At 44.6% G+C, this 27,717-nt stretch overlaps 1 protein-coding gene across 7 annotated transcripts in view; it reads right to left on the bottom strand.

The window, feature by feature from the left end:
- The window catches only part of CADPS (calcium dependent secretion activator), a 580,697-nt gene that overhangs the window by 3,303 nt on the left and 549,677 nt on the right, over nucleotides 1–27,717 (bottom strand). For all 7 annotated transcript variants that reach the window (XM_064274284.1, XM_064274283.1, XM_064274286.1 and 4 more), the window contains one exon: nucleotides 692–796. In XM_064274284.1, the coding sequence (XP_064130354.1) occupies nucleotides 692–796 (105 nt within the window). The remainder of the gene's footprint in view (nucleotides 1–691; nucleotides 797–27,717) is intronic.

Below are 27,717 nucleotides of genomic sequence, written 5' to 3'. Positions count from 1 at the left end.
AGATTTCACGCTGAAATAATTATCATCAGTCCAAGGCGCGCGCACACACAAAAACAGGGAAAAAAGCTACTTTCAGGGTATGTTATCTCACCTTTGTGATCCTTTACATTTGATTGTATACACGCGTTGTTGAGAAACTACTTCAATTAACTATGAGAACAATATCGATTTGCATTCTGATAGTGATCACAGGACATATTTAGAATTAGCTGGAAGTAAATATTTTTGTTAAATTAACTGTGGCAAAATTTTTATTTAATTAAGCTGTAGGGTTGCTCTGAGTCAGAAATGGCTCGATGGCAACGGGTTTGGTTTTTTGGTTTAATCCATAAACGAAATTGGTGATCGATGTGATTAGCATAGTGATCCCAAAAGTCAGCTTTTGAAAGTCTAATGCAAATGGTAGTGTGGCTGATGTAGTATTTTTGCATGGCAAATACATAAAGTGTATTTCTAGTCTGGATAAAGATTTCAAATTCCTTTTTGTTAAATTTTCCTTGGATGCCTGTGTAAGAAATTAACCACGCATCCCAAGGGACTTGCTAGGTTTTACTTGCAGGAGATATTCTTGCAGAGAGCATCTTGTTTTATCTACAAACTGACAACTCTTTCTGTTAAGGAAGTTCTGCAGCTCGCTAATGAAACAGTTTAGTGAGCTATTTGCAAAGAAGAACAATGATTTTTCTTTTACCTTTACCATCCTAATTAGAGTTTTCAACTGATAAATGTGAAGCTGCAAGTCCATGCGGTCCGTCAACCAGGTGCAGATGACATTCATGGAGCTGTTGTACCATTGCTGAAAAAAGAGACAAAAGTTCTCCAGCCAACGCATCATGGAGAGTGTACAGAGCAGGGAGGGAACGGCCCCCTTGGCGGAAACACAAGCCGTTAAAGAGGCTCTGAGAGCAGAGAGATCAATCAGAAACACTACTTCACTCCAGCTCACCAGGTGCTGGATCCGCCTAAACGAGGTCGGTTTGGACTTTGAATCTAAATCCGAGCTCTTCCACCATAAACATTCCATCCACAGTCAATTCATAGAGGCCATTTTTTTGCTTTTCTGATTCCCCTTTATACTGGTTCATTTTACTCGGCTGAGAGTCAAGCCACTGTGTTATTTCCTAACGCCATTGTCTTGGATGCCCAAAGATGGGGGCTTCTCCACTGAACCAACTGATGTCACTTGCCACTTACCTTCTGAAAAATCCAGACCCCCATCTGCTAAGTACAGCTCTGGGAATCAGTCTGAGGGCCCTTGGAATTTAGGGTGAAGTTTGCCTTCATTTACGCTCTTGGGGTCTTCCTGACAAAGACAATGAATGACGATTTGTCTTTAGGGGCCAAACCATACTCTGGGCAGCTTATGTGCCCCTGTGTTGGCGCTGCAATCTGTTTTAATCTTAACACCAAAAAATTATAGAAGATGAGAAGAAGAAGAAAAAAAAATCTACAAATGAGCTCATTTCAAGCTGTTGAAATCATACTTCCCCTTAAGGGGGTTAAATTTTGCTTCTTGTCTGTGAAAAATGCTTGAAGCTGTGTCACTTCAGACTGCCACCCCTGTGGTGCAGGAAGTCTCTGGTGCGGGATAATTTTGCAGTACTGCTCATATATTCATAAATCTCACTCGGAGACATATGAACAGTGTTATAAAGTGTCAGTATGAAAAAAAATCTAATCTTTTAAACTTCACCAGGTTTCATTACGCTCTGCTGCTTACACCAAACAATTTACAAATAAAATGAAAAGGTGTGGATAGACCTATAGATTTATTCATAGGGCTTCTATATGATCTGTACACAGAAAAGACTCAGAAAAGAAAAAAAAAGAGTGGTAAGAGAATTTAGACGATGCATGTTCTCATGCTAACCAACACACGCACACACGCACGCACACACACACGCACGCACACACATCACACACCAGTGGGGATTTAAAAAGCATAAACAAAAACATGTTTCTGATGGTAACTCCACCCTTTCTCACCTAAAGATCATCCAAAATCAGTTTATGCCTAACACTCACAGTTTTTCCGAAGCCTTGTTTCTGACTTAATTTCTTCTTCTTTTTTTTTTTTTTTAATTAATTTGGTTTTTGCTTGCAAGGTATAACTGCCAAGTTTCACCTTGCAAGAAACGACACAGTCTCAGCCATGGTGTTCAGAAATCCTCTCTGCAGTCTCTCCTTTCTAGGCTCCTTGCTCATCAGAGCCAATTGGGGCTGTCTCTGGAGCCCAGCCGCAGCGACCACACCACCCCAACCAATGCAGCTCTGCAGCCTCCCAGCCAACTCCTGCTCTTTTAAAGATCATGGAGTGAAACTGTCAGTTTTAGGAACCTTCTGTCCCTCCCCAGGAGCAGGTGGGGGAGGGTGGGGGTGGCAGAGGGAGATTTTTTTTCCTTGAGAATTGCAGTTCACTCCGTGGAGAAGAGAGATTTCCAGGGTCAAGTTGCTTCCAGCGTGGACAGGTTTTCCCCTCTAGGGGTGAGAATATTTTACTGGAAGTTTTTTTGTTTTTGAGGGGGGATCAGTTGTTGGGGGGTGTTTTTGGCACCAGCTGCCTTGGGATTCTGGAGCTTTTGCTGCCAGTGCCTCTGGGTTTGTTAAGAAGTGGTCTGGGGACAGGAATGTCACTGGGTCACTGGCGTTTCTGTAGCCCTACCTTTTTCCCAGAGCCTTGATGGCACAGTGGTTAAGAGCTCAGATGCTATCCAAAAAAGGTCGGCAGTTTGAACCCACCAGCTGCTCCTTGGAAACCCCATGGGGCAGTTCTACTCCGTCTTACAGGGCCACTATGAGTCGGAATCGACTTGACAGCGATTTTTTGTTGTTTTACCTTATTCTCAGCAATTTGGGGGCTCTTTGTATTCATCCCAGGCCTCCAATTCCATGCTCCTTGGCTGTAGCTGACATGCCTTGGACTCTCAATAGCAATCTGGGGCCCAAATAATCTATTTTGAGGGTCATGGGCAATGCTCACCCTGCCCTGCCCCTACATCCCAAGATTGGAAGATGACCTTTGAAGAACCCTAGTGACCTCCTGGCCAAACCTACACACCTAGGGCTTCAGGGTGGGTGAATCTCAGGGCCATAAAAGAGGAAAGTGCCACTCTGGCTTCCAGGCAGAGGTGGCGTTTTGCTTTGGCTGCGACAACAGGCAAACCGGCGCTGGCTGGTGTCACTGCCAGCAAGCTTTGCACAACATGCCTTTTTCTCTTTGCTGAGAGACAAGCCACCTTTCAGGGAAAAAATGCCACAAAGCCCCCCTTGCGTTTTATATAAGCAGTTCCCACTCTTGTAAACGGCGTTCGGATAGTAAAATTAGAATAATAATAAATAAAAAGGCAGAATGCTATCAACGCCCTTGCTCCGTGGCTGCACGGGTAGGGAGGTAGGAAACGCACGTGGCAGTGGGTCAGGACGGCAGCACACTCACAGATTCCCAGCCGCGAGAGCAAGACAGCCCTGGAACAGCCATGCTTTCCCTCCTGGATCTCACATCTAGCAAAAGAAGTGTAAGAAATGTATGATGCCCCATTGGCTACGCATTTAAAGAGGCAAAAGGGAGTAAGTCACTCCTTTCCAAGCCTTATGCTCAGAAGATGAAATGGGAGGTACTTTTGGATGCAGCACAGCGCTAACTTGGTTTTCCAGAAAGGCGCTTAAAGGCACTTGGATGTTGAAGAAAGCAGGAGGCGCTGCCTTCTAGAACTTTAAAATGTTAGAGGTAAAAGGGATCTTCCATTTTATCCTTTGTAGAGGAGTAAACAACAGCCCAGAGAAGTGAAGTGGCTTGCCCAAGGTCACACAGCCAGTGAACCCAGAAGCAGCAATTCTCTAGGACGGCCACTGAATTGACATTAGGCTGGTCATGAGCGTGATGTGACGCATCTCTTCCCATCTCTTCAGGGACGTCACATAGGTAGCTAGAAATTGGTCGTGGTGGGAGGATTTACACCACGGAAATCAGCAAAAGCCACAAACCAGGGCTTTCCCCCTCCCAGAAAGCCAGGCGTTAAAGGCCATTCACACACCTCTGGGTGCCTGGCTTTCCCTGCTCCTCCTCTTGGGAGTCACTGTGTGTACTAATCAGGTTTGCTTTGTCTCAGATGGGTGCTCATGCAGCAGGTTTGTTATGACTCTTCAAAAGACAAAATACAGCATTTTTACAGTCCCCATTTTGTTTTATCTTTGCCTCAGATACACCTTTTTCAGAGCTGGCAACCCCTGGGCACTAAAATCTTAGTAAAAGGTATCCTAAACCCACAGAATCAAATTGTGAGCTGACAACATGTCCTAAATACCTAAGTACAATCACGACTCTTGCTGCCATCTCAGGATTCAGCTGTATTAATTTAAGACTTCCTACCCTGGTGAAGGTTTTGGACTTGGAACCCAAAACAGACCCATCACAGCTACGGCCTGCCTGATAACAGGGCCTTTGGAAAAGGTTTGCTTCTCCAGTAGCTGCAACAGATACAACGGCTCTGTTTAAAGGGAGCAGCAAGGCTGATCTGAAACTCTGCCATTTAGTTCTTTCTTCCTTTCCATAACGTAGTGGTTAAGGGCACAGATCTAAACACAGACCTGGACTTGTGGTCTTGGACAAGTTACTTATGTTCTCAGAGACTCGGTTTCCCGGTAATAAAAAAAAAAAAAAAAAATTTTTTTTTTTTAAAGTAGGGATTAATTAGGCTATTAGTAAAGATTACATGAGATAATGCTAGTATGGGCAAAGAATAAGGCCTCGATAAATGTTAGGAGCTGCTGCCGCAGCAGGCACCGCTACCACCACTACCGTCATCATGGTCTTCATCACCTCTTCCTTCTTTTCTCGCTCTATCAACCTAAGAGAGACCAAACAACAAGAGAAGAAACAGAGCAGGCTACCAAGGAAAGCCGTGAGGTGGCGGAGGAAACCATTCCTATTGGAATATTTCTGAGATTGCCTGTCAAAGTTTTAACTGATACATCACTATCTCTTAGCAAATGCAATTGTGTTGGGAAGTTGTTTTGTGGTAGATCACAACTCAAATACGTAAGCTGATCTTGGGTACAATGACGTATATGCTAGACTATATATATACTGAGCTAGATTGAAATCTTGGATTAAAAGAATTCACACAAACAATGAGCAATTTCTCAAAGCCTGTGGGGATCAATGACAACTTCAGCCGATGTTGGCTACTTCTTCTTGTTGTTATTTTTGCCCTGCAGTTGATTCATGGTGACCCCATGTGCTAGCTGGATAACCTCAAGCAAGCTACTTAATTCTCTGACCCTCAGCCTCCTCCTGGGTTAACAACAGCATCTACTTCACGGGATTACTGTTAGCCTTAAAAGACAATTTATGTAAAGTGTCCAGCAGAAGGCCTGTCATATAGTAAGCGCTCCATAAAATTTAGCTGCTATTGTTATTATTCTCAGATACATACCAGATATACTTCCAATATAATACAAAGGAATCTTCTCGATCCATTTGTAGTAGTAGAACCTTAGCTCCTGAATGTGCACATATCCTCACACTCTGCCCTCTAACCACAGCAACTCCACATGGAGAAGCCCTTATACATAAAATGTCTCCTCTGTAACACTGGGGTTCACTGCATCCAGGATTAGGGAGAAGTGAGTGAGACAGTGTCATGTAATCGCAGTGTCAGACTTTGATATTTTGTTCATCCTGGAATTTTTTGGCATTAATTTTTATTAAAAAAAAGTTTGAATTAAACTATTGCTTATCTTGATCACTATGATGTTTGGCTCCCTCTAAAATTTTGCAACCAAGATGAGCGTCTCATTCACTTCTCTCTAATACCTGCCCTGGGGTTCACTTTTCCCCTGGAAATGCTATCCCCTGAAAGGGAAGCAGGATTGAGAGATAAAGTGAATAATTAACACCTCACTGGACAATGGAGGGTTCACAGAATATGGATTCTGACTTAGATTTGGATAATGCTTGGTCAGAAATGGAGGGCTTTACTACAGTGATCGCTGATATGGCTATTTCTCCCACCGTCACCACCACTACCACCTCACAACAACCACCTACACGAGGCTTAATTGCTGGCCACCAGCATCTTGATATGAATTTAATGCCCTAAAGAGACCTTTACTGTTAATGGCTCATTTGTTTATTGATCAAGCCTCATGCCACTGATGAGTGGCAACGGGAACAAGGAATAGAGGCTGAAATGAGATAGAACTATTCTGCTTTTCCAGACTCATTAATCACAAGGGCAATTTAGCCTCTTAACTCACCAAACCCTCAGACTATTCTATGAAACTTCAGAGGCTATTGTTTTTAACAAAATACTATTTAGCACAGTACACACACACACATGCACCATTAATAAAAGCAGTTAACTTGCATTGAACACTGAGTCCTTACGATGAGCAGGCGCCGAGTTAAGCACCCTAGAAGCATTACATGATTTAATCACCATGCTGACCTCTTAAGAGGCTGGCACTATTAATGGCCCCCCTTTGTGTACGAAAGAAAGGGCAGAGGTAGGTTAAATAAGTACCCCATGATCTCACAACCATTAAGTGGTTGTGCGGGTCTCAAGTTGGTTATTTACCACTATACCTGTACAAACTGGCTACATCTAACGCAATAACTTAAAAATAGTGGATTATTTACACAGAAACAGCTCTGGTTCTAGGCGTCTCCTCAGCAAAACCATTCAGCTCCAAGGAGAAGTGTGTGGGTGAGACGATGCTGTTGAACCCTCTCCCTCAGAGCCCAGCTCAGCTTGATGTTGACTGGCTCTACCTCTCGGGACCTTAGAAAGTTACTCAGCAGAGGTGGGAGTCAGGGGCCTTTCCATGGAAACCCACTGAACAGCCTTCAAGAACCAACGAATGAGAGACAACTATTGCCGACTCTAAGGAGAATGATCAGAGAAAGCCAGATGGCTCACGTCACTTTCTAAGCCAGAATCAACATGTCTTGTTCTTCCCCCTCAAGTCCTACCGAGGAGGCCCTGGGTGGCACAAAGGGGTAAGCGTCTGACTGCCAGCTGAAAGGTTGGTGGTTTGAATCCACCCAGAGGTGCCTCAGAAGACAGCCTGCTGACGTGCTTTTGAAAGGTCACGGCCTTGAAAACCCAATGGAGCAGTTCTACTCCGCACACGTGGAGCTGCCATGAGTCGAAGTCAACTCAATGGCAACTAACAACAACAAGTCCTACCTCATTTCTTCTTGTTTGATCCTAGGTTGGTAACTAACTCAGCAGTTGCTCCTGGGAAAAAGTTCTCTCTGCACAGTTTGAGTTTTCGAGGAGAAATACAACTACAAGAGTTGCATTCATCGCAGTGGGCTGAATTTCCCTAGCAGAGTTTTGGAGATACAAGAGGTATAATATAGATCAGAATTTCAGTTCTGAGCAAGGGAGAATGAAGAAAACCAAGGGAAAGATTAGTCTAAAGGTCTGATGGACCACAACTACCACAGCCCACACCAGGCTGAGTCCAGCACAACTGGATGGTGCCTGGCGACCACTACCGACTGCTCTGATAGGGATCACAGTACAGGGTCCCAGACAGAACTGAAGAACAAAATTTTAGCTCACACACACACACACACACACACACACACACACACAAAGACCAGACTTACTGGTCTGACAGAGACTGGAGAAACCCTGAGAATATGGCCCCTGGACACCCGTATAGCTCAGTAGTGAAGTCACTCCTGAGGTTCATCCTTCAGCCAAAGATTAGAAAAAAAAAAAAAGATTAGACAGGCCCATAAAACAAAACGAGGCTAAATGGGCACACCAGCCCAGGGGCAAGGACAAGAAGGTAGGAGGAAGCAAGAAAGCTGGTAATACGGAACCCAAGATAGAGAAGGGAGAGCGTTGATGTGTCATGGGGTTGGCAACCAATGTCACAAAACAATATGCGTATTAATTGTTTAATGACGAACTAGTTTGCTCTGTAAACTTTCATCTAAAGTACGATAAAAAAATTTTCAGTTCTGAAAAATTATACATTTTAATTTTATTTTAAAATTTTTAGTGATTAGGAAGAGTAAAATAATGTAGCCTTTAAACTTGTCTCACGTGAAATTAAACAAGATGTCACCTGGAGGTGTTACATGAGAAACAATTTTAGGTAGAGTCATGAATTAAATGAACGTAAAACCAAACCCGCTGCCGTCGAGTCGATTCTGACTCATAGCGACCCTACAGGACAGAGTAGAACTGCCCCGCAGAGTTTCCAAGAAGCACCTGGTGGGTCCAAACTGCCGACCTTTTGGTTAGTAGCTATAGCACTTAACCACTGCGCCACCAGGGTTTCCTTAACGAACATAAAACCCCAAACCAAACCCACTGCCGTCAAGTCGATTCCAACCCACAGCGACCCTATAGTCTAGTGCAAAACACAGATCTTCCCGTGTTGTTTCTTTTTGTTTTTACAAGAATTTTATTGAAGTATAACATGCATTCTGTACTGTATCACTTTTAGCAAGACACATGTGCACACACACATAAACACACACACTCCTAACAAGACAAGTTGCTTTTTGCCAATAAACCCATTGCTGTTGAGTTGATTCCAACTCATAGCGACCCTATAAGGCAGAGTAGAACTGCCCTATAGAATTTCCAAGAAGCAGATGGTGGATTTGAACTGCTGACTCTTTGTTTAGCAACCGAGATCTTAACCAGGGCTCCTTTGTGCCTATAGCTGAGAATAATATTTGGCTCAACATCATAAAAATGATCTATTTTAAAAATTAGGGTATTTGGCTTAAGGAGGAACAACCACGCCATATATAAACGTACATGTCCACATACTTTCTTTGATTAAAAACTTGTAAGCCACCCTGAATGATCGCTGGAATTCACTAAGAATCGAGTTGTATTTTTAGTTAATTTCTAAACATGTATTTCCTTTGAAACTGGCATGTTCAAGGCACATATGCCAGGCAGGCAAGCACTAAATTCCTGGGCAGTTCATCCTTAAACTCTAAACAGTGTCTTTATTATAATCATAGACTCATTTTACAGATGACAAAACTGAGACTCAGAGAGATAAAGTGGTCTAGCAGCCAGAGGCAGGCGGAGCCTGGACTCAATAGTCTGCGAGACTCATATCCAAGACGCAGTGCAGCCTAGGGGCTAGGAGAACGGACTCTGGAACCAGACCTGCTGCATTTGAACCTTGACAAACCCCTTGATCTCTCTGTGCCTCAGTTTTCTCATCTGCTAAGTGAGAATAAAATGAGCTAATGTGTGTGGCATGCTTACAACAGTACTGTTGTTAGGTGCCTTCAAGTCGATTTTTGAGTCTCAGCAACCTCATGCAGCAGAGTAGAGCTGTTCCTTAGGGTTTTCTAGGCTGTAATCTTTACAGGAGCAGACTGCCAGGTCTTTTCTCCCTTGGAGCCACTGGGTGGGTTCAAACCGCCAGCCTTTCAGTTAGCAGCTGAGTGTTTAACTATTACATCACCAGGGCTCCTTTACAACAGTGCTAGGCAAATACTAAGTGTTGGCTGTTATTATCTCAGCTTCCACCTACCACCTTGCTTCACAAATAAGAAATCATATTTTCCTAAGCGGGAGGTATTCTGGGTTGCGCAAAGCTTTCTGAGCAGCTGCCATTCTTCAAAAACGGCCTGAGCAAACAGGTAACTTGGTAACCTCTTGGTAACCAACCTGTATTTTGGGACCAAAGCGGCACAGTGAATGCTGGAGGATTTTTTTATCTTTTCTCTGGAAAGTACCCTGTCTTCAACTCAATACAGCCACACATCAGAGAAATTGCTTCAGCACCTTGCCAAGAATGTCTAATAAAGAAATAACATGTTTGTTGGCAAGGAGTCAAAGAGAAAGATAATACTTTGACCACACCCATATGACTAAGTTCTTCACTTTGTTTTTGGTGACAAAAGTGGGCTATCAGTTAGGAGGAAAAAAAAAAGTCTCCAAAAAACAGAACAACCTAGAATTGCTGCACTGAAATACTGTAATGAAACCTTTTATGTCTGAAGTTTTCCATGTACATTTCATCCTTACAATGTGGGTGATTTAAGACCACATGCAAGCCTCAGCCAGGGTTTCTGTACACATCCACCAAAATACCCACAGCTTCATTAATCTAAGCCACCAACTCCACAGCTCCATGGGGCTCTCGGGGCCAACGACGGCCAGGAGTCTGGCTATATTTGGCATTCTAGCCAAAGGCTCAGAGAGGGTTTGACTAAGAAACCTGGAACGTTAACGTCATCATGCCAAGTGGACAAAACACGGAATGACTGGGCAAGCTTTATAAACACTTTCTGGAAAGGGTGAATCATCTGAACGCTTTAAAAAACGGGTACACCATTGAAAGGTGCGATCTTTTGCCTAACTTGAGTGTTGCTCTAATTCAGGATTAGATCCACCAAAACAACAGCTCTTAGAAATGGGTATTTCCCGGTCACAGCTTCAGGACGCTCAGCTAAAAGCACAAAGCCATAGCCAGACACCAACATCAGAGGACACATATAATTAGAATGACCTTTCCAGTCACTTCAAATGTCCCTTTTGACTGAGTGTGCATTTTTTTCTTTTTCACATCTGCAATTATTTGGACGCCTAAAAATTCACATCACTGAAGTCCTTACAAGCTGTCTTGTGCTGTAGCTATTTAAGGATGTTATGTCCGAAAGTCTGGATCGAATCCCCTGAAGGACTCAAAGTCCAAGACCACGTTGCTGAAACTGCGGCTCCAGAGATGACAGCTGTCTACAACCTGGTGTTAAGAATATTCAGCTATTCTTTTGCCTTCAGGGTCTTCTCATAAGGAAGAAACAGTACAAAAGAAATAATAACTTAAAAAGCACATTTTAAGTTGTTGCTGTTCAAAATTTTTGCTTCTTATATAGAAACATGTATGGAACTTAGCATCTGGGGGCAATATTATTTTAATCCCCTTAGAAAGGGCCTAAGGAACCCTCATGGCACAAATGATTAAACACTTAGCTGCTCATCAAAAAGTTGTTGGTTCGGACCCACCCAGCGTCTCTTTAGGGGAAAGATCTGGTGATCTGCTACCATAAAGGTTACAGCCTTAGAATCCCTATGGGGCAGTTCTGCTCTATCCTCTTACAGGGTTACTACGAGTTGGAATCGACTCAATGGCACGCCACAATAACAACAACAGAAAAGGACTAAATGATATCTTAGTATTCTTTTATGAAAATCAGTTATCCATGCAAGACCAATTTCAACCCTCTGAACCTGAAATGTGGAGAAACATCCACAAATAAGAAAGTCTTTAGCATCAAAATTTCAAATGAATGATCAAAACGATCCTTACTTGGGTTCCTCCTGACTTAGTACATGTATCTCTGTCTTCTAACCCGGGTCAGTCCCATCAGTATTAATGCCTGGGAAAAGGTCAAGGGGAGATAAAAGTCCTAATGGATCCTTTCTGGAAGCAAATCAAGCAAGAGAGTTTAATTCCAAGCTTAGCTTCTATGCACTACATACAGGGGTCTGTCTCCCAAAAGACACATTCTGTGTTTTTTTTTTTTTTTAATTGTTTGATTAACTTGTTGGCAGTCCCTGCGAGCTCTACAAACCAGCCAAAGCCAGGCTGGAAATGAGTTTGTTGACTCTGAATCAATCAGACGGTATGAAACCTACAAGCCACAAAACCCTCTTTTAATCCTACCCAGCCCCACCTCTCAATATGGCCAGGGGCACTATCAGGAGGCTTGATGGTGTCTGAAAGGTTTCCTTTCCGAATAATCATAGGGTATTTGTGAACGGTTTACTACCTTCGAATAGGAAAAGCAAGTCAAAGTAGGTATCTACTTAAAGACAGGAAGGCGTGGATGATGGGAACACAGAGGTACTCGTGTGAAACTGTAATTGTGAATGCTACCTCAACTCAAAGGCAAATGCCATGCTGCCACCATTGCCACCCCCAGAGTAAGGGCTCTTATAAAAAGATGGGCGATAAAAATCACTTCCTATACTGAAAAGGAACCTTTGCTGAAGAAAGTCGGAAAACAGAGCAACGGAACACTCTTATCTGGCACACCCGAACACGGTCACAGACAGCAACGAATTCTTTGTAAGACAAACACGGGCATTTCATTTCATGCCGGGACGGAGACAGTATTTCAAGGCCGTGTTCTGACACTGTGGATGGAGAACAAAGAACAAATCTGGTAGCATTTGCTCAGTCATTTATTTAGTTTATTTAAAACACGCCACGGGCCAACATTTCTAAATCTGTGAAGAGGAATTAAATTAAGTCCGGAGAGGAGAACTGAGAATCCTCATAGAGGACCGGGTCCAAACGACAGAAAAGGACGTCTTTTCCACACTGCCTATCACACCATCTCATATGTCTGCACAGACTCCCCTTCTCCTTACCAACCCCTGCCCCCCGATTTTCTAAGTGCAGATTTGATCCGAAGGCACCCAGCCAGCCCTGAGAGCCCAGGCCCTCTTGCCCAAAAGGGCAGCAGCTTCCACCTCCAGCATCACTCCTCCCACTATAGACTTATTAAGGTTTGGAATGTGTGCTCAGGAAGCCCTTATTTTAGGAAACAATTAAGTAGAATTAGGCTAATAATGCCAGGCAGGCAAAGCTTTTGCCCTTTGCTGAGAAATAACTCCTACGTGGAACAGTTATACTAATAAAAATCATGTATTTCTTAAATGCCTCAAAACGATCTTTGCACCAAGCTCAGCAATTAACACTGCCCCACTGAGGAGCGTTTATCCCCCAGGCTAAGGAGGATTAATCTCTGTGTTCGCTCGACCAACGTCTTCCTTCGGTAAAAATACAGTTTGAGGCTTTGGGTGGGGAACAGAAATTTCTGCAAGCCCAGGTTTCACAGGGGGCTTAATTCCCTTCCCATCTTGGATGGTGGTGAGGTGGAGAGGAAGGGCTGGGCGCCCCTGCCAGCCCCAAACAGAGGCCTGGGCCAAGGATACACCTGTCCTTGACCTCAAGGGAGAGTGGGAAGGCCTTTCTTCCGGTGGCCTGGGCCTTGTTTACTGGGAGAATTCTCTTCCCCGACCCCACTCTCCCCCACACACTGGCCATTAGTGGCCTTCTCTGGGGCCAGAAGGGGTAGATTTCCCAGCCCCAAGCCTGGGCAGGAAGTGACCGCTGGGCAAAAGGGGGACTCGGACCCTCCTGTCTGATGCTTTGTCTCCTTGACAACACCCCAGCCGGTGGCTTGGGGAACAGGCTTAATTTCTTTTCTCTCTCTGCCCATCCTGTGCACTCCCCACCCCCCACGCTCCTTTCCCCTCTTTCTCTAGACCCAAACGTACGACATCCAACATAAAGTCGCCGAAATAGCAATCTTGTCTCTGAATATATAAATTGCAAAAATTGATATGAATAAATCTGCAAGTAGCACACTGATTGTGGCACATCTTATCAAAAAACGGTGCTTGGTGGCTCCGTGGCTGGGGGGGGGGGCGGGGGTGACATTACACATACAGAAAAACATCTGCAAACTCCCGGTTTCTTTACTTAGAGCTGAATGGCGGCCTGACCTCCTGTTCCTTGCCATGAACCCTGAGTTCACACTCATATTTTACATGTTACAGGAAGCCACAGCTTGCCCCAGGGGTGCAGCAAACAGACACACAGAAGCCAGATGCAGGCCCCCCCCCCCCCCCCGCCACCGCCGCCCCTTAAAGCACCTGAAGGAGCCGGCAACTCGACATTCAAAAGCTGACATGCTTGCAGCTTAAGGTCACTTCAGATTTTGTAAAGAGGAGGACAAAACCAGGAATGCTTCTAGGGCTGGGCTGTCAGCGGGGAGGCGGAGGGATTACAAGAAACCTGTGACTCTGCCTCTTTCTGCCTTTGCTGGTAGTTTTTTTGTGTGTGAACAAGTGCCATACAACAGATTGAGCCTCGTATAAAGGCCTGAGACTGTGCAAGGGCTCCCCGCTGGGCCTCAGCTGTGCTTGCAATTAGCAATAGGCACGGAGTGATTATTGTCGGGGTAGCGGATGGCGATGCGAAGTGACAAGTTTTATGGGGGAAGTTGGGAGTGGGGATGCGCTGCAAGTTTCTCTTTCTTTCTTTCTTTTTTTTTTTCTTGTTCTGCAAAATCCCTTCCTCGGGAGGCTGCAACCTCCCGTTTCAGGGAAAGCTATTTTTTTTCCCTCGTCATTCAAAAGAGTCTTAACAAAATTGCTCAAAGAATATTTTTCTCAGTGCTTCAGAATGCGGGTTTTCTAGGTCAGAGCTTCCTTGCTGCCCTATTTAATGTCAGAAATACCCGTTTGCCTCAAATTAGCAGAGAGCTTAAGAGTTGAGGGCAGGAGATTAAGCATACAAAATTACTCAGCAGGTGACAGTGGGGTGGATTGGGGGTTGAGAAGTCTTTAAAACTGACTACAAGACATTATATACTTCTGACAAAAGAACACAGTAATCCTACCTGCTTGCTTTAACCACTGTTGTTTGCCATTATTATGTGCTTTAATGCTCACGAGAGCAAAACTATTGCTGATACTACTCAATTACCATAGTAACTCACACCAGTGACCTCTATCGCAGGCTCCCAGCCTGGACCAACCAATCCAAGGACTTTGTGTCTTTTTATTTATTTCGACGGTGACATACACTTGGCCTGAAAAACTCCAGATATGGGCTGCTTCTCTCTTTGTCTAGGGTAAGAGCTTGTTTGGAAATTTTGAGAAAGAGGCCTTTCACCTTTTCAATCCAAGGTGGTTCTGAAGTTTATGAGTTTGAGGCTGTGGGACGCCGTCGAAAACATCATGAAGACACAGAACAATGCCCGATAAAAAGAAAAGGACGTGTGGTCAGAGGCCAGCAGCCTCCCAGCTGCGGGGAAAGTGGTGATTCTCACTCAGGCCTCCAGCTAGCGTCTCCAAAGTTTGCAAGGAGGAACCTGGAGGCTCTTCCCGGGGAATGTTTGCTACTTCATCAGGCCTGAGAGGCTAAGTACAGACAGGCGCGACAACACTGAGACAGATCTGATTGCAAGTCATTTCAGGAAAGGAAATAAAATCAATACTAGCATAAACTTTCCTACTTCTGCACTCATTGCTGGCCTCTGAGTGTGTGTGTGGATACCTATATGTACAGTGTATCCTCGTCTGAATACTCCGGCTGATTCAGGTTCACAGTGTTACACTTGCATATTAAACGCTCTGAGTTCTGCATTCAAGAAACTCGTGTAACTCTGTTTCACCTAATATTTTCCAAACTTATTTGACTAAAGAACAGCTTTTCGTGAACTACCTATTAACATTTCTTGAGGTATTTGTATTCTAGGAACCCACTTTGGAAAAAAATGTTCTATAGTATCTTTAATGAAAATATGAGTCATTAATAATAATAATGATAGCAAACATTTAGCAAGTACTGCGTATGTGACAGGCACTATGCTGAGCAGTTCATGTGCATTAAACTCATTCAATTCTCACAAAAACCTCAAGAAGCCATTTTTTATCCCATTTTATTTTTCTACAGTATATTTATATGAATTTATACTCTATGAAAAAGGAAATGTAATAAGTCCATATTAATACACTGACTTTTAATTTTTATTATATTTTTCCTGCTTCTGACCCTCCAGAGATCCTGGAGCCCTGTGGGTTCCCTAAATAAGGATTTTTTTTTCCCATAACTCTAGGCCCTATTTAATATAAAGTTAAATGAGAACTAAGACATGACTTCCTGCAAAATCCCTCCACCTTTGACTTTGAGGTCCCCAAATAGTGAAATACACATCTCTTCTCTATCTGAAGGACTTGATTAATGTCTAAAGCTCCACCGTCCGGGAAGAAAAAACCCCATTTCGATATCAAAATTAGCTCTGTGCTCGCCTCCTGAAACTGCTGGGCTTGCAAGGGGTTGAATACAGCCCTAACTGGTGGTCAACCCTGAATGAACGATGGAACATGGCCCCGACACCAGCTGTTCTAACAACCCCTGGCTCATTGGCAGGACCCATTACAGTAAAATCAGGGCCTCTGCTAAATAGACAAGTTCAAACTTCAGAAGCCAACACCTAACTTTCAGCCAGCAGACCAGGGAATTGTGCTGTTTAACACAAAAGGAACACTGCTCTTATATACCTGGACTTTCTCCGTTCAAAACCTTCTTTCTCCAAGAGACGTAGACAATGAGCCCAATGTATTAAGCCCCAGTCAGCCTCTAACCAGGCCTTGTCTGCCACCTGGGCCTCCCAGGGCAGGTGTGCAGTTTGGGCATTAACAAACTGACCACTGTTAACAATACCTTCCTCTGGGGCCTATTTTCCTCTGGGGATGTCGGGGATTTAGCCCTAGGCCTCCCTGTGTACACAGAAAATGGACCCCCGTGCCTTTGGCCTCTGTCTTCTCAAAGGGTCCCACTGTTTTGAGAAAATGTATAGTTACAATCTGAATTCACGCTTTCAAGTCATCTCAGTCATTTAAAGCTCAATTACGTCTCAGACGAAATCGTCCTTTGGGCGGCACACCCTACCCGCCTTCATCCGTGTCAGAAGTGGGGAATTCATCTGAAAACCCTTCTCTGACGTGCATACAGGCCCTGACGGGTGGGGAAGGGTGCATCCTTTGAACTGAACGCAGATTGTTTATGAACAGCACCTGCCCACTCCGCGGCGGCCTCTTAGGTATGAGAACTGCATTTAGGGCGAGCTGCATTAATTCGCAAGCAGATTGACGTAAGCGACTGAATAAGAAATTTGCATATCATATAGAAATGATTATAGAAATCATACTCTAAAATAAGGATTGTAACTCATGTACAGAACGGAATGATAAAGTGGAGTGCCAACTTTGTCTTTTTAAAACAGGGCTGGTGAAGCACATTAGGGCTAATTTCACAATTTGCACATATTAAACCTTCTGTCGTCATGAATCATGAGAGGTTTGTGAGCTAGAGAAGTTCTTATGTAGGAAAATTCACAGGGCTTCGGGGAGCTGTTTTCCTGGGTTGAGGTGGTTTCAGCCATTACCCCTCAGTATAAAAAGACATGGTCTGTACATTCAGGTAACTTCCCCGCCATCACAGGGAATGTTCAGGTAGACAGGTGAACAGAATGCTTGAGTTCAAACCATACAGCGAGAATCCAAGTGGAGGATGAAAATTCACAAATACACTATGCAGAAGGTACTGCCCAGAGCCCCAGAGTTCAAGGACAACAAAACTCAACAACTATCAGTGGCAGAACCCTCTTCCAAAGTCCTCTAAGCAGACGGCTGTCGACTCAGTCAGCGGGCGCTCTTTGGGGGAAGGCTTTCTCATGGGAAGAGTATGATCATTTTGGAATCCCTGGGTGGTATTATTGGTTAACGCACTCGGCTACTAATCGAAAAGGTTTGTGGTTCCAGTCTACCCAGAGGCACTTCCACATCCAAAAAATCCATCACTGCAAGCCCTACAGACCACAGTCCTATTCTGTCACATGTGGGGTCGTCATGGATTGGAATTGACTCGATGGCAATGGGTTATGCTCATTTTAGCAGCCAGAGACGGAATTGAGTGGTTTCCAAAAAAAGCTGTCAATGAGGAAAGGATAACACTCAGATGCTGGTTCAGGACCTGGAAGGGGTGTTGGGGCATGGAGGCAGGAGAGTAGAAGGCAGGAAATTGAGCAGAGCATACTAGCTGGTGGACTGGAGAAGGTTTCTTGCTCTCACAAGAGGAGACATTTAGGCGTCCACACTGACTGCCCATTTAAAGGAGACCAGAAAAGGGGTTCTGATGCCCTGGGGTCTGGGAAGAGGAAAAGACAGACAAAGTGCTGCTTTTTTAAAAGTTAACACGTGTTTTCACTATGTACCGCTGGGCTTTGCCTCCCAGTGGAGCCCTTTCCTCTTGCTTTATTTTTAATCTCTGGAAACCATATTCCCCTCTTACTACTTCTCACTCTGTGTGACTCTAATTTTTTTCTGTATTTCTTTTTCTGGGAGGAAAAAATAATCACATTTGCCACATCACGTACCCAGATCTTACCCTAAGGAGCCAGCCAACCCATCTCCGTAAATCCATAAACCTCAAGCCACGGTCTTCACAAAAGACACACATTCTACCTTGCTGGGTTCCCTGCATATCTACAGATGGCTTGGGATCCGCCAGCTGGAAGGTGAAAAGTCTGTGTCAGGCCCCCACTGAAGCATTCAGACAGGTCCAAGGCCTGAGCACACAGAGTTAAACTGTAGATTAGCCACGAGTTAACATAGGCAGCGCCTGGGCTACGGGTTATAAATGCCCAACTGTATGGACAACGGGTACTTGCCCTTTAACGTCATGCAGATTTGCCCTCACTTTGAAATGACTGAACCAACCCCTAAAAAAAACAAATCCTTCACACGCACCTTCTCTTGCTGCACGTCCAGCTTTTACATCATTGAAGAGGCTTCAAGCCTTTCCTTGCACTAAAGTAAGGCTAAATGGGGACCCTATGCACCTGGTCCAACTTCCCTACAAATTCGTAAAGACACAGGAACGGATCTCGTTCGTAACCCGGGGAATGCTGTATGTGGGGCCTGGGTCACCCTGCCTTGCCATTAATGCTTCCCATCTACAAGGCTCCCTCCCCCTTCCTCTCCCCCCTTTTTTTGAGGCGAAAGAATAAGAAATTAAACACTTGTGGGTTCATTCGAAAGAGTGAATGAAATTGAATAAGCTCTCAGTACTTGAGGCTCACAGCGAGCGCCTGAATGGGGCAAACCTCCTAAGTTGAATGGAGTGTCTTTTGGGACCAATTTGTCTCTTTTCACTCTTTATTCCTCCTTTTTTGCTGACAGATGTACAAAGGCGGAACTGCGCCGTACAGCTTATCCCCATGCAACCACAGCAGCTGTCACTTTTGTTGAGCAAGTTAATCAAGCAAATGCCACCATACCCCACTTTCTATAAGGAACAACATGTTATAGACAGTAGTCTTGCTAGAAAGAGACTTTATTTTAACTTTGATTGGCTTGGTTTCCCTGCCCCTCCCAACATTTCCCCTTCCCCCCCAAAAAAAGGTGGGGGAAGGGGGGCCTTTGCCCAAGCCAATGATTTGGCTATGATAATGTTGGGTTTAATAATAGTATTGTGTGCGAAGCTGAAGACTCTTTCGGGTTCTTTCGTGGGTATTGAGGGATGCCCTGGGTCTGGGGTTTTTCCGAGTGTGCTATTCTTTGCTCTGGACCGTGAGGCTGCGCATCTCAAGTTAAAAGAAGAAAAGCTGAGGGCAAAAATGGTGTTCTCCTATGGATGTCTCGGGTTCATTTTATTCTATTTTCCTTTGTAAAGCAGGTTGTGTTATTTACATATTTCTTTTGATAAACCTCCTCGCCTGGCCAAGGTTACAAAGACCGCTAAAGACATCATAGCATGTCTTTGTCATCTTGCCGCTTGGGAGATTTTTAAGGTGAACGCCCAAATTTATTTCCAATGTGCCCACCAACAAATGCAAACAGGCTTCCATTTCTCCAAATCCGTGGAAGCCAAGCGGGGCGGCCTTAAAAGAAATCCCCTCATCTCCACGTCCATGTCCCCCTGGGCCTCGGGCAGTGCTGTTTGGTGGTGGGCAAAACCACAGGCAGTGGCTGGGTAGTGCGGAGAGTGAGCATCATGAATCGGTGCCACTGCTGAGCCCCCACTTGCTTCGAAGACTGAACGCCAAAACCAGACATATTTGGAATAAACAAACTCTCCTGAAACAATGTCTATAGACCACTTTCCACTGGCAAAAAGGATTTGCCATTTTCTAGGGTTAACTGATAGCTGAAGATCTATCTGCTAAGCTGTTTAAAGCTTTCAGAGGAAAAAAAAAAAAAAAAAACCTCTTTTCCCTTCCTTCTTTTCTTCCTTCCTTCTTTCTTTCTCTCATCACCTTGTCACATTGTTTATTGTCAGCTTTGGCCAGAAATAAATCAAGGAAGGACTTTGCTGATACCTGATCTCAAATTTCCACATTGCTGACAACTTAGGTATTACTGGGTAATGACCATGTAATGATTTAGTTGCAACTCCCTTTGTATTCTGCACAGATTGTATAACCACATTATTCTGTAATTTTGGATTACCTGCCCCACACTCCCTTAAAGTAGAGCTGATCTGTGCAACGTCATCGTGCCATTGAAAACAGCTCAAAGAGTCAACAGGGTCTCGTAGGGAAATCTTGGGCATTGTTGCTTAATAACCCCACTGTGTCAAGCTTTGCTTAAGGCACTTAAGCTGCTACCCTAAACCGTTTATCAACTGTCTGGGATGTAATGGTATTGTGTTACCATCAGCCCCCCACCCCCCCAAAAAATAAACCACAAAGCTTTATTCTTATGAGCTAAGAGATCTTAGATGGAGCACAGGGGGAGAGACAGACTGAAAGCTGAAACCACCCCTAGTTGGGGCTAGGTAGAACCGGGTTTTGCAGCACATATGGTTTGCAAGGCTCCCTACTGTGCTGCGGTCCCTCTCAGCTGAGCGTGGAGTTTCACCCTGAAGTGGGCTACAACAGCTCGCTCTGGGCTCTCCCATCTTCAGGTCTCTAGATTCTGCTGGTCCTTATGGAGCTTGGGTCCAGGGACAAGGTCCTCACATTCTAGAGAAGCCCTACCCCCATGGGACTGAGCTTTCACTGAGCGGTCTCCCCGATTCGCCTTGTAACTCCCACCATTGTCAGTGGACAAGCAGTGACTAATAAGCCACGTTCTAACCATGGGGTCATCGGATAGAAATTCCTGCCTCCTGTCCTGCTGGGGTACCACATAGGAAACAGGCTCTCTATTAGAGCGAGACCCCAGTGGACGAACTTGGGACACCAAGAACTCTGTGGAGTAGGGACTGTTGGGGATGGAGAGCACATATTTGAACAGTGTAGGTTTTTTTCCTCCCCCCCCTTCTAAGAGATTATGGTTGGGATCCCACTGTTTGGGTCAGAAAAAAAGGGGTTTGATTTATGATTTATCACTTAGGAGGCTTCTGAGTTTAGTGAAGTCAACTGAAGGCTCAGCGAGTCAATTTCTTCATCTGTAAAAACCTATGTCATAAGGAGCTTATGAGAATGACATAAGTTATTACATTTCAGCGTCTAGAAAAGTGCCCCAGAAATACTGGCTCTCATGAGCATCACTAGGTGTAAAATGGGGTTCTTAAAGACCTCTCCCTCCCAGTGCTGCTAAAAGCATTTAAGAGAAGTAACACCTGTAACAAGGAAATGCCATTGTCTCCAATGTCCAACAGGAAAAGGTACATATGGTAAACTCTGAATAAATGTTAACATTGTTGTTATTGAACAGCCAATTATTAGAACCCTCAATTAATTAGAATCCTTCCCCTTCATTAGCCTTTTTGGAGAACGCTGCCCTTTCTCTTCCCCATCAAAAGTCATCTCTGGGATTTAATTGAAAGAGCAGCGTTCACAATGTGCTTTGGGGGATATAAATATTTCAGCCCCATCTTCTTGAGGCATGCATGGGGTACTGTGGAAAGGGCCCTAGATCTGGACTCTGGGAACTTACTTGTAGTGTGAAATCAAACCTGTTGCCATCAAGTCGATTCTGACTCATAGCGACCCCGTAGGACGGAACAGAACTGCTCCAAGGGAGTAATCTTTATGGAAGCAGGCTGCTTCATCTTCCTTCCAAGGAGCAGATGCTGGGTTCGAACTGCCTACCTTTTGGTTAGCAGCTGAGTGCTTAACCACTGCACCACCAGGGCTCCTTACTAGTGGTATAATCCTGGATAATTCATCCTTTTTACGTCTTCATGACTGGGTGGTGACATCTGGGGTTAAGCAGGGCAAAGCCAGAGCTCTGAAAGATTTTGACCAAGGTTAGATTCTGTTTCCACACGCTCAGTAAGGCTAAAAGCAGAACTAAGACATTTTAGAAATTGTTTCAAGAGCTGGAGTTGAAACAGAAAAAGTTTGCAAATTAACCTTCAAATTAACCAAAAAATTAGATGTGCCTAAACAATTTGCTCCCCATTCAATAAGCCTGAATGCTGTATTTTAAAGGTGCCTGAAAAAGTCAAGTGACAACTGCAAAAAACCATAGTGAGATACTTAGAGGATTTGGTTACTAGTTTTGAGTTAGAGTTACTAAGAGAGGCCTAGAGATTTATTAATACCAGTTTAACGAACAGTTACCAAGGATTACACATGCCAGACCCTGGGGACACAAAGGTGAATAAAGGGAGACAATACTAGGGGAGGGGGAAGGAAAACCCATAGCCCCAGGAGACAGGGCCCTGGGGCCTTGGGGCCCTGGGCACACTCAGGACTTTGGGTTTCCTGTCTTTAAGTGGAAATATTGTACCTTCCCCTATCTCTTTGCAAGGTTGCTATAGAAATAACAATGACAACAAACTGAGCAGGAAACTGCTTTATAGGACTCAAAGTAGGAAGCGTATTAATGAAAATAATAGAAATAAACATGTCTCCTGGTACCTTTTATTCTGTAAATCAGGGTTCATCAATCTCAACATTATTGAGATTTGGGCTAGGTAACTTTTTGTTGTGAGGGTCTGTCCTATGCACTGTAGGATATTTAGAAGCATCCTTGGCCTCAACCCACTGCATGCCCTAGGCTCCGTACCCCCTAAGTTGTGACAACCAAAAACTTTCTCCAGACATTGCTAAATGTCCCCTGGGTGAAAAAGTTACTTCCGATGGAGAATACTGTTCTAAATCAGTGTGATTCTTGACCAGATTAAGTCCTTGGAACTTGTTAAAAAACAAACAAACAAATCCGTTGCCTGAGCCCCACCTTATATCTACTGACTCAGAATATTTAGCTTTGAGCCCTGATGAGAAAATTAAAAAAAAAAAAAAAATATATATATATATACATACGCAATATTGAAGCACACCCCTCGTTAAGCATCACGCATTAAAAGACAAAGTAACACACATTCATATAAAGAGAATTTAGCCCTTGAAGTTACGGAGCAACAAATGCCTACAAAGAAAATATCCAGAAAAGATCTCTTAAAGACCTCTTAAAAAGCAAAGATGTCACTTTGATGACTAAGGTACGCTTGACCCAAGCCATGTTATTTTCAATTGCCTCATATGCATGCAAAAGCTGGACAATGAAAAAGGAAAAAATGAAGAAGAATTGATGCATTTGGAATTATGGAGTTGGCAAAGAATATTGAATGTACCATGGATTGCCAGAAGAATGAATAAATCTGTCTTGGAGGAAGTACTGCCAGACTGTTCCTTAAAATTGAGGCTTCACCTCACTTACTTTGGACATGTTAACAGGAGGGACCAACTCCTGGAGAAGGACATCATGGTTGGTAAAGTAGAGGGTCAGCAAAAAAGAGGAAGACCCTCAGTGTGCTGGACTGACACAGTGGCTGCGAAATGGGCTCAAACATACCTACTCTTGTGAGGATGGCGCAGGACCAGGTAACATTTCCTTCTGTTACATGTGGGGCTACTGTGAATCAGAACCAACTGGATGGCACCTACCAACAACAGATTGGATCATCAGAACCCAGATGAAGCCCTTCCCTTTTCTAAGCTCTGAAAGGGCCCCTCCACAGAAAAGCTCTGCTAAGGCTAATGAAGACACGGTACTGGTGAGTCGGGGCGCTGCCCAAACCAAAACCAAACCCATAGCAACTTATAGCAACCCTACAGGACAGAGTAGAGCTGCCCCCACAAGGTTCCCAAGGAGTGGCTGGTGGTTTCCAGCTGCTGAGCAATACTGTTTCCCTGCTTAGTGCCTGAGCGTGAAACCCTGACCTCTTTCTCCCCCGCAAACCCCAGACTTGTGTTAGATCTAGCCCAGTCCTACCCTCTCTGGGGAGCTTTCTCTGAGGCCTCCATCCCGTCAGGATCTGACTCGACTTTAAAATGGATTTTCTTTAGGGCTTCTACAGCACAACTGAGCTCTTTGCTATTGCTTTCTTGTTCTCTGATGGTTTCATCTCTGGCTTTTAAAATTCCTGTTGGCAGGGATTTTAGCACTACTTTTCTTCTCGTTGTTGCAAAGCCTACAGCTGTATTAGGCAAGCGTGTGTGTTGGTTTTTACACTACAGGCAACCCCCGGGTTACGGAGATCTGTTCCCAAGTGTGTCTTTGAGTCGAAATTGTAGGTGAGTCAGAACAGGTGCATATGGTTCTCATTTAGCCTTACTTTAGTGCAAGAAGGAAACCCTGGCGGCGCAGTGGTTAAGAGCTACGGCTGCTAACCAAAAGGTCGGCAGTTTGAATCCACCAGACGCTCCTTGGGAACTCTATGGGGCAGTTCTACTCTGTCCTACAGGGTCGTTGTGAGTTGGAATGGACTCAAGGGCAGTGTGTTTGGTGGGTTAGTGCAAGGAAAGGCTCGAAGCCTCTTCAATGATGTAAAACCTGGATGTGCGGCAAGTGAAGGCGGATTTGGTGAGAGTAGGGGTTGGTTCAATCGTTTGATTGGCTGAGGGCAAATTTACAGAACATGAAAGGACAAACAAGAGCTGTCCGTAAGTCAGATGCTCACAACCCGAGGACTTACTGTAACCACTACGGGCTGAGGACATGGTGATTCAGTGGTAGAATTCTTGCCTTCCATGTAGGAAAGTGAGTTCAATTCCCAGCCAACGCACCTCAAGTGCAGCCACCCCCGTCTGTCTGTGGACGCTTGTGTGCTGCTCTGATGCTGAACAGGTTTCAGCAGAGCTTCCAGACTAAGATGGACTAGGAAGAAAGGCCTGGTGACTTACTTCTGAAAATCAGCCACGAAAAGCTCTATGGATCACAACAGTCTGACCCACAACCAATCCTGGGGAAGGCATAGGACCAGGCAGCCTTTCATTCCCTTGCACATTCGGTTGCCATGATTCGGGGACTGACTTGATGGTTGCTAACAACGACAACAACCACTGCTGATAACAATGACAAGAACAACGTCAACAACCAGATTCTTATGGAACAATTTCTATATGCCAGGCACTGGAGTTTGTGCTTTTCAGGCATTGTCTCATTTAGTCCTCCTGATTCAAAGAACTAGGTAACTGTTTTTATTCCCATTTTTACAGAGGAGGGGATTGAGGCTTGGAGAGGTTAAAGGAGCTTATCTAAAGTCACACACTAGTCAGTGACAGACCCAGGAACTGAACTTCGGGACGTCGGACTGCAAAGGCCATGCTCTTAACTTCTGCTGATTCGAAGGGACAAGTCCCTTAAAAACTTGAAGGGGCACCTTCCAGTAGACAGAAGCCGTAGTGACTCATTTAATTGACAAGATTTGAGTTTTTGTTTATGTACTGACGCTCCACTGGAACAACGCATGGGTGAGTGTTAAGTTCAAGCTGACAAAAAAAAAAACAAAAAAAACAAAAAACCCAAACCCACTGCTGTCGAGACAATTCTGACTCAAGGCGACCCTCTAGGACAGAGTAGAACTGCACCATAGAGTTTCCAAGGAGCAGCTGGTGGATTCGAACTGCTGATCATTTGGTTAGCAGCTGAACTCTTAGGTGTTAATGATTCCTTGGTTTTTATTTTTTAGACCCTAAGAAGACGTTTTGGAGTGAAGCTTGTCAAATGAATTTCTGAGGCTGGTTTCTGAAATACCTGCCAGGTAGGGTCTTCTTTAGAGATGGTCACTGGGATCCCGGTGATAAAATGACCCACAGAAAATGCTCAGGATTTATATTAAAATATAAGCTCAAATAGCCCATCCCATTAAAGACAGGCTTTGCGGATGTGGAAGGGTCGCCTGGAGCAGGTTTTCCTCCACACCGTTGACATGCGGGGCCGGATAATTCTCTGTTGTGGAGGCTCCGGTGGATTATAGGATGTTTGGCAGCATCCCTGGCCTCTACTCACTAGACACCAATGGCATGCCCCCTCCCCCAGTGTCGACAACCAAAACTGTCTCTAGATATGGCTGAAGAGTCCCTGGCGGGGGGGCAGGGCAAAGTGCCCCTGGTTGAGGAACACTGACTTAGAGCTTCCAAAATTAGTAAAGCGCCTCGCAGCTGGGTCTTTTTTCTTCACCAGGATGGTTTCCTAGTTCACAGAATGAATTTTCTGAACAAAGAGGAGTGCAGTTCTTCTCTTTTCAAGGTGATTTTAGAAAATTTCATGAGAAAACAGCTCATGAATATAGCTCTGCTTACTTGACATACCATTTATTTTTTCTAAAATGTTTTTGCACAAATAATGAGGGGACCTTTGCACCCTGGTTGGCATGTGGATCTGATAATTAATAATCCCTCATCCCGGGCAGGATGAGGGGCTTTGCTGGGATACCTGGCTTTACCGCAGGGATGGTTGGCATGAAAATCTCTGCCAAAGCAGTCAAGGGTACCCAATATGGCAAGAGACACCATGATTGTAAGCTTTTTCATACAGGAATATTCATAGTGGAGCCACATCACTAGACTCCATTCATGGGATTTTAGCCATCTTGCGGGAGTTGAACAGAACAAGAGCCTTGTAACTGTTCTCTTCTGAATAGGGGCTGTGGGATGAAGTATTTAAGTTGAGCCTTCTTTTAGGTTTTTTTGGCCACACAAAAATAATGCACGGCCACTTAGTGGAAGCAATGACTGCTTACCAAGGTCCAGGTGGGATTAGAAAAGGGAAGGAAAAGCAACAAGGAGGACACAGTGGGAACCTGTACAGGCGATCGAACTGCTCCAGGTCCTTGTCTTGGCTCCAAGAAGCGTGGTCCTAGGGAGACACAGTAATGGGGTAAAGGTAGTCTTGGCTGCTCACCAGCTCTCCCTGTCACAGCATCAAGTCCCCCAAACATACTCTACTTCAGAGCCTGGCACAGACTCCCAGGCTAACTCTGGGGTTGGCAAATGAACTGCTTCAGTAATCTTTGTAACAATTCTTAAACTCAACTTTTGTTGTTTTTACAACATACTAATCACGTTTGATCCCTGGGTGGCACAAACGGTTTGTGTTCAACTACTAACCCAAAGGTTGTCAGTTGGAGTCCACCGAGTGGTGCCACGGAAGAAAGGCCTGGTGGTCTTCTGTAAAGACTACAGCCAAGAAAATCCTGTGGAGCAGTCCTACTTTGTAACGTGTGGGGTCGCTGTGAGTCAGAACCAACCGAACAGCAACAGCTTCGGTTTGGGGTTTAAACCCTTTTGTGTGTGGTGGTGGCAGAGGGGCACCTGGCCTGCAGACAGAAGGCCACCTTGTAGGAATAACTTAGCATTAACTTCTTTTCCAGGTCCTCTGGATCAGGGGTTCTCAGCTGGGGGCGAATCTGCCCCCCACGGGACATTCGGCTGTGTGTGATCTTCACAACCAAGGGCAGACTAGTCCCCAACAACAAAGAATTCGCTGGCCTAAAATTTTAATAGTGCTGGGGGTGAGAAACATTGCCCTAGATGCGTTTTTAAAATGGAGGGTTGTGACCAATCGGTGTGTAGCAACATCATTCTACTGGTTACCACCACCATTTTTGACATTTGGAATAGAAAATATCAGACAGTGTCACTTGTAGCAAGGGTAAATATTAATTCACTAACTTTTGTTTCACTTGTGTGTGTGTATGTACGTGTGTGTGTGCACAGGGAGAGAGAGAGAGAAGGAGCCTACTCAGCTGCAATGTAAAATTTGTTTCTTATTGTGAGTTGTGGGCAAACAAGCTTGAAAGTCACATATCAAGGCCAGAATGCCCAGTTTTAATGTGCATTGGAACCACCTGAGGACTTTGTTAAAATGCAGACTCTGATTCATTCGAGCTGGGTTAATGTGAGATTCTGCTGCTCTTACTAACTCCCAGGTGATCCTGATTCTGACGGTTCATGGA

This window comes from Loxodonta africana, chromosome 22 (assembly GCF_030014295.1).
Source record: "Loxodonta africana isolate mLoxAfr1 chromosome 22, mLoxAfr1.hap2, whole genome shotgun sequence".
In the NCBI taxonomy this organism is placed as follows: Eukaryota; Metazoa; Chordata; class Mammalia; order Proboscidea; family Elephantidae; genus Loxodonta; species Loxodonta africana.
This window is presented reverse-complemented; position numbering and strand designations above follow the sequence as displayed.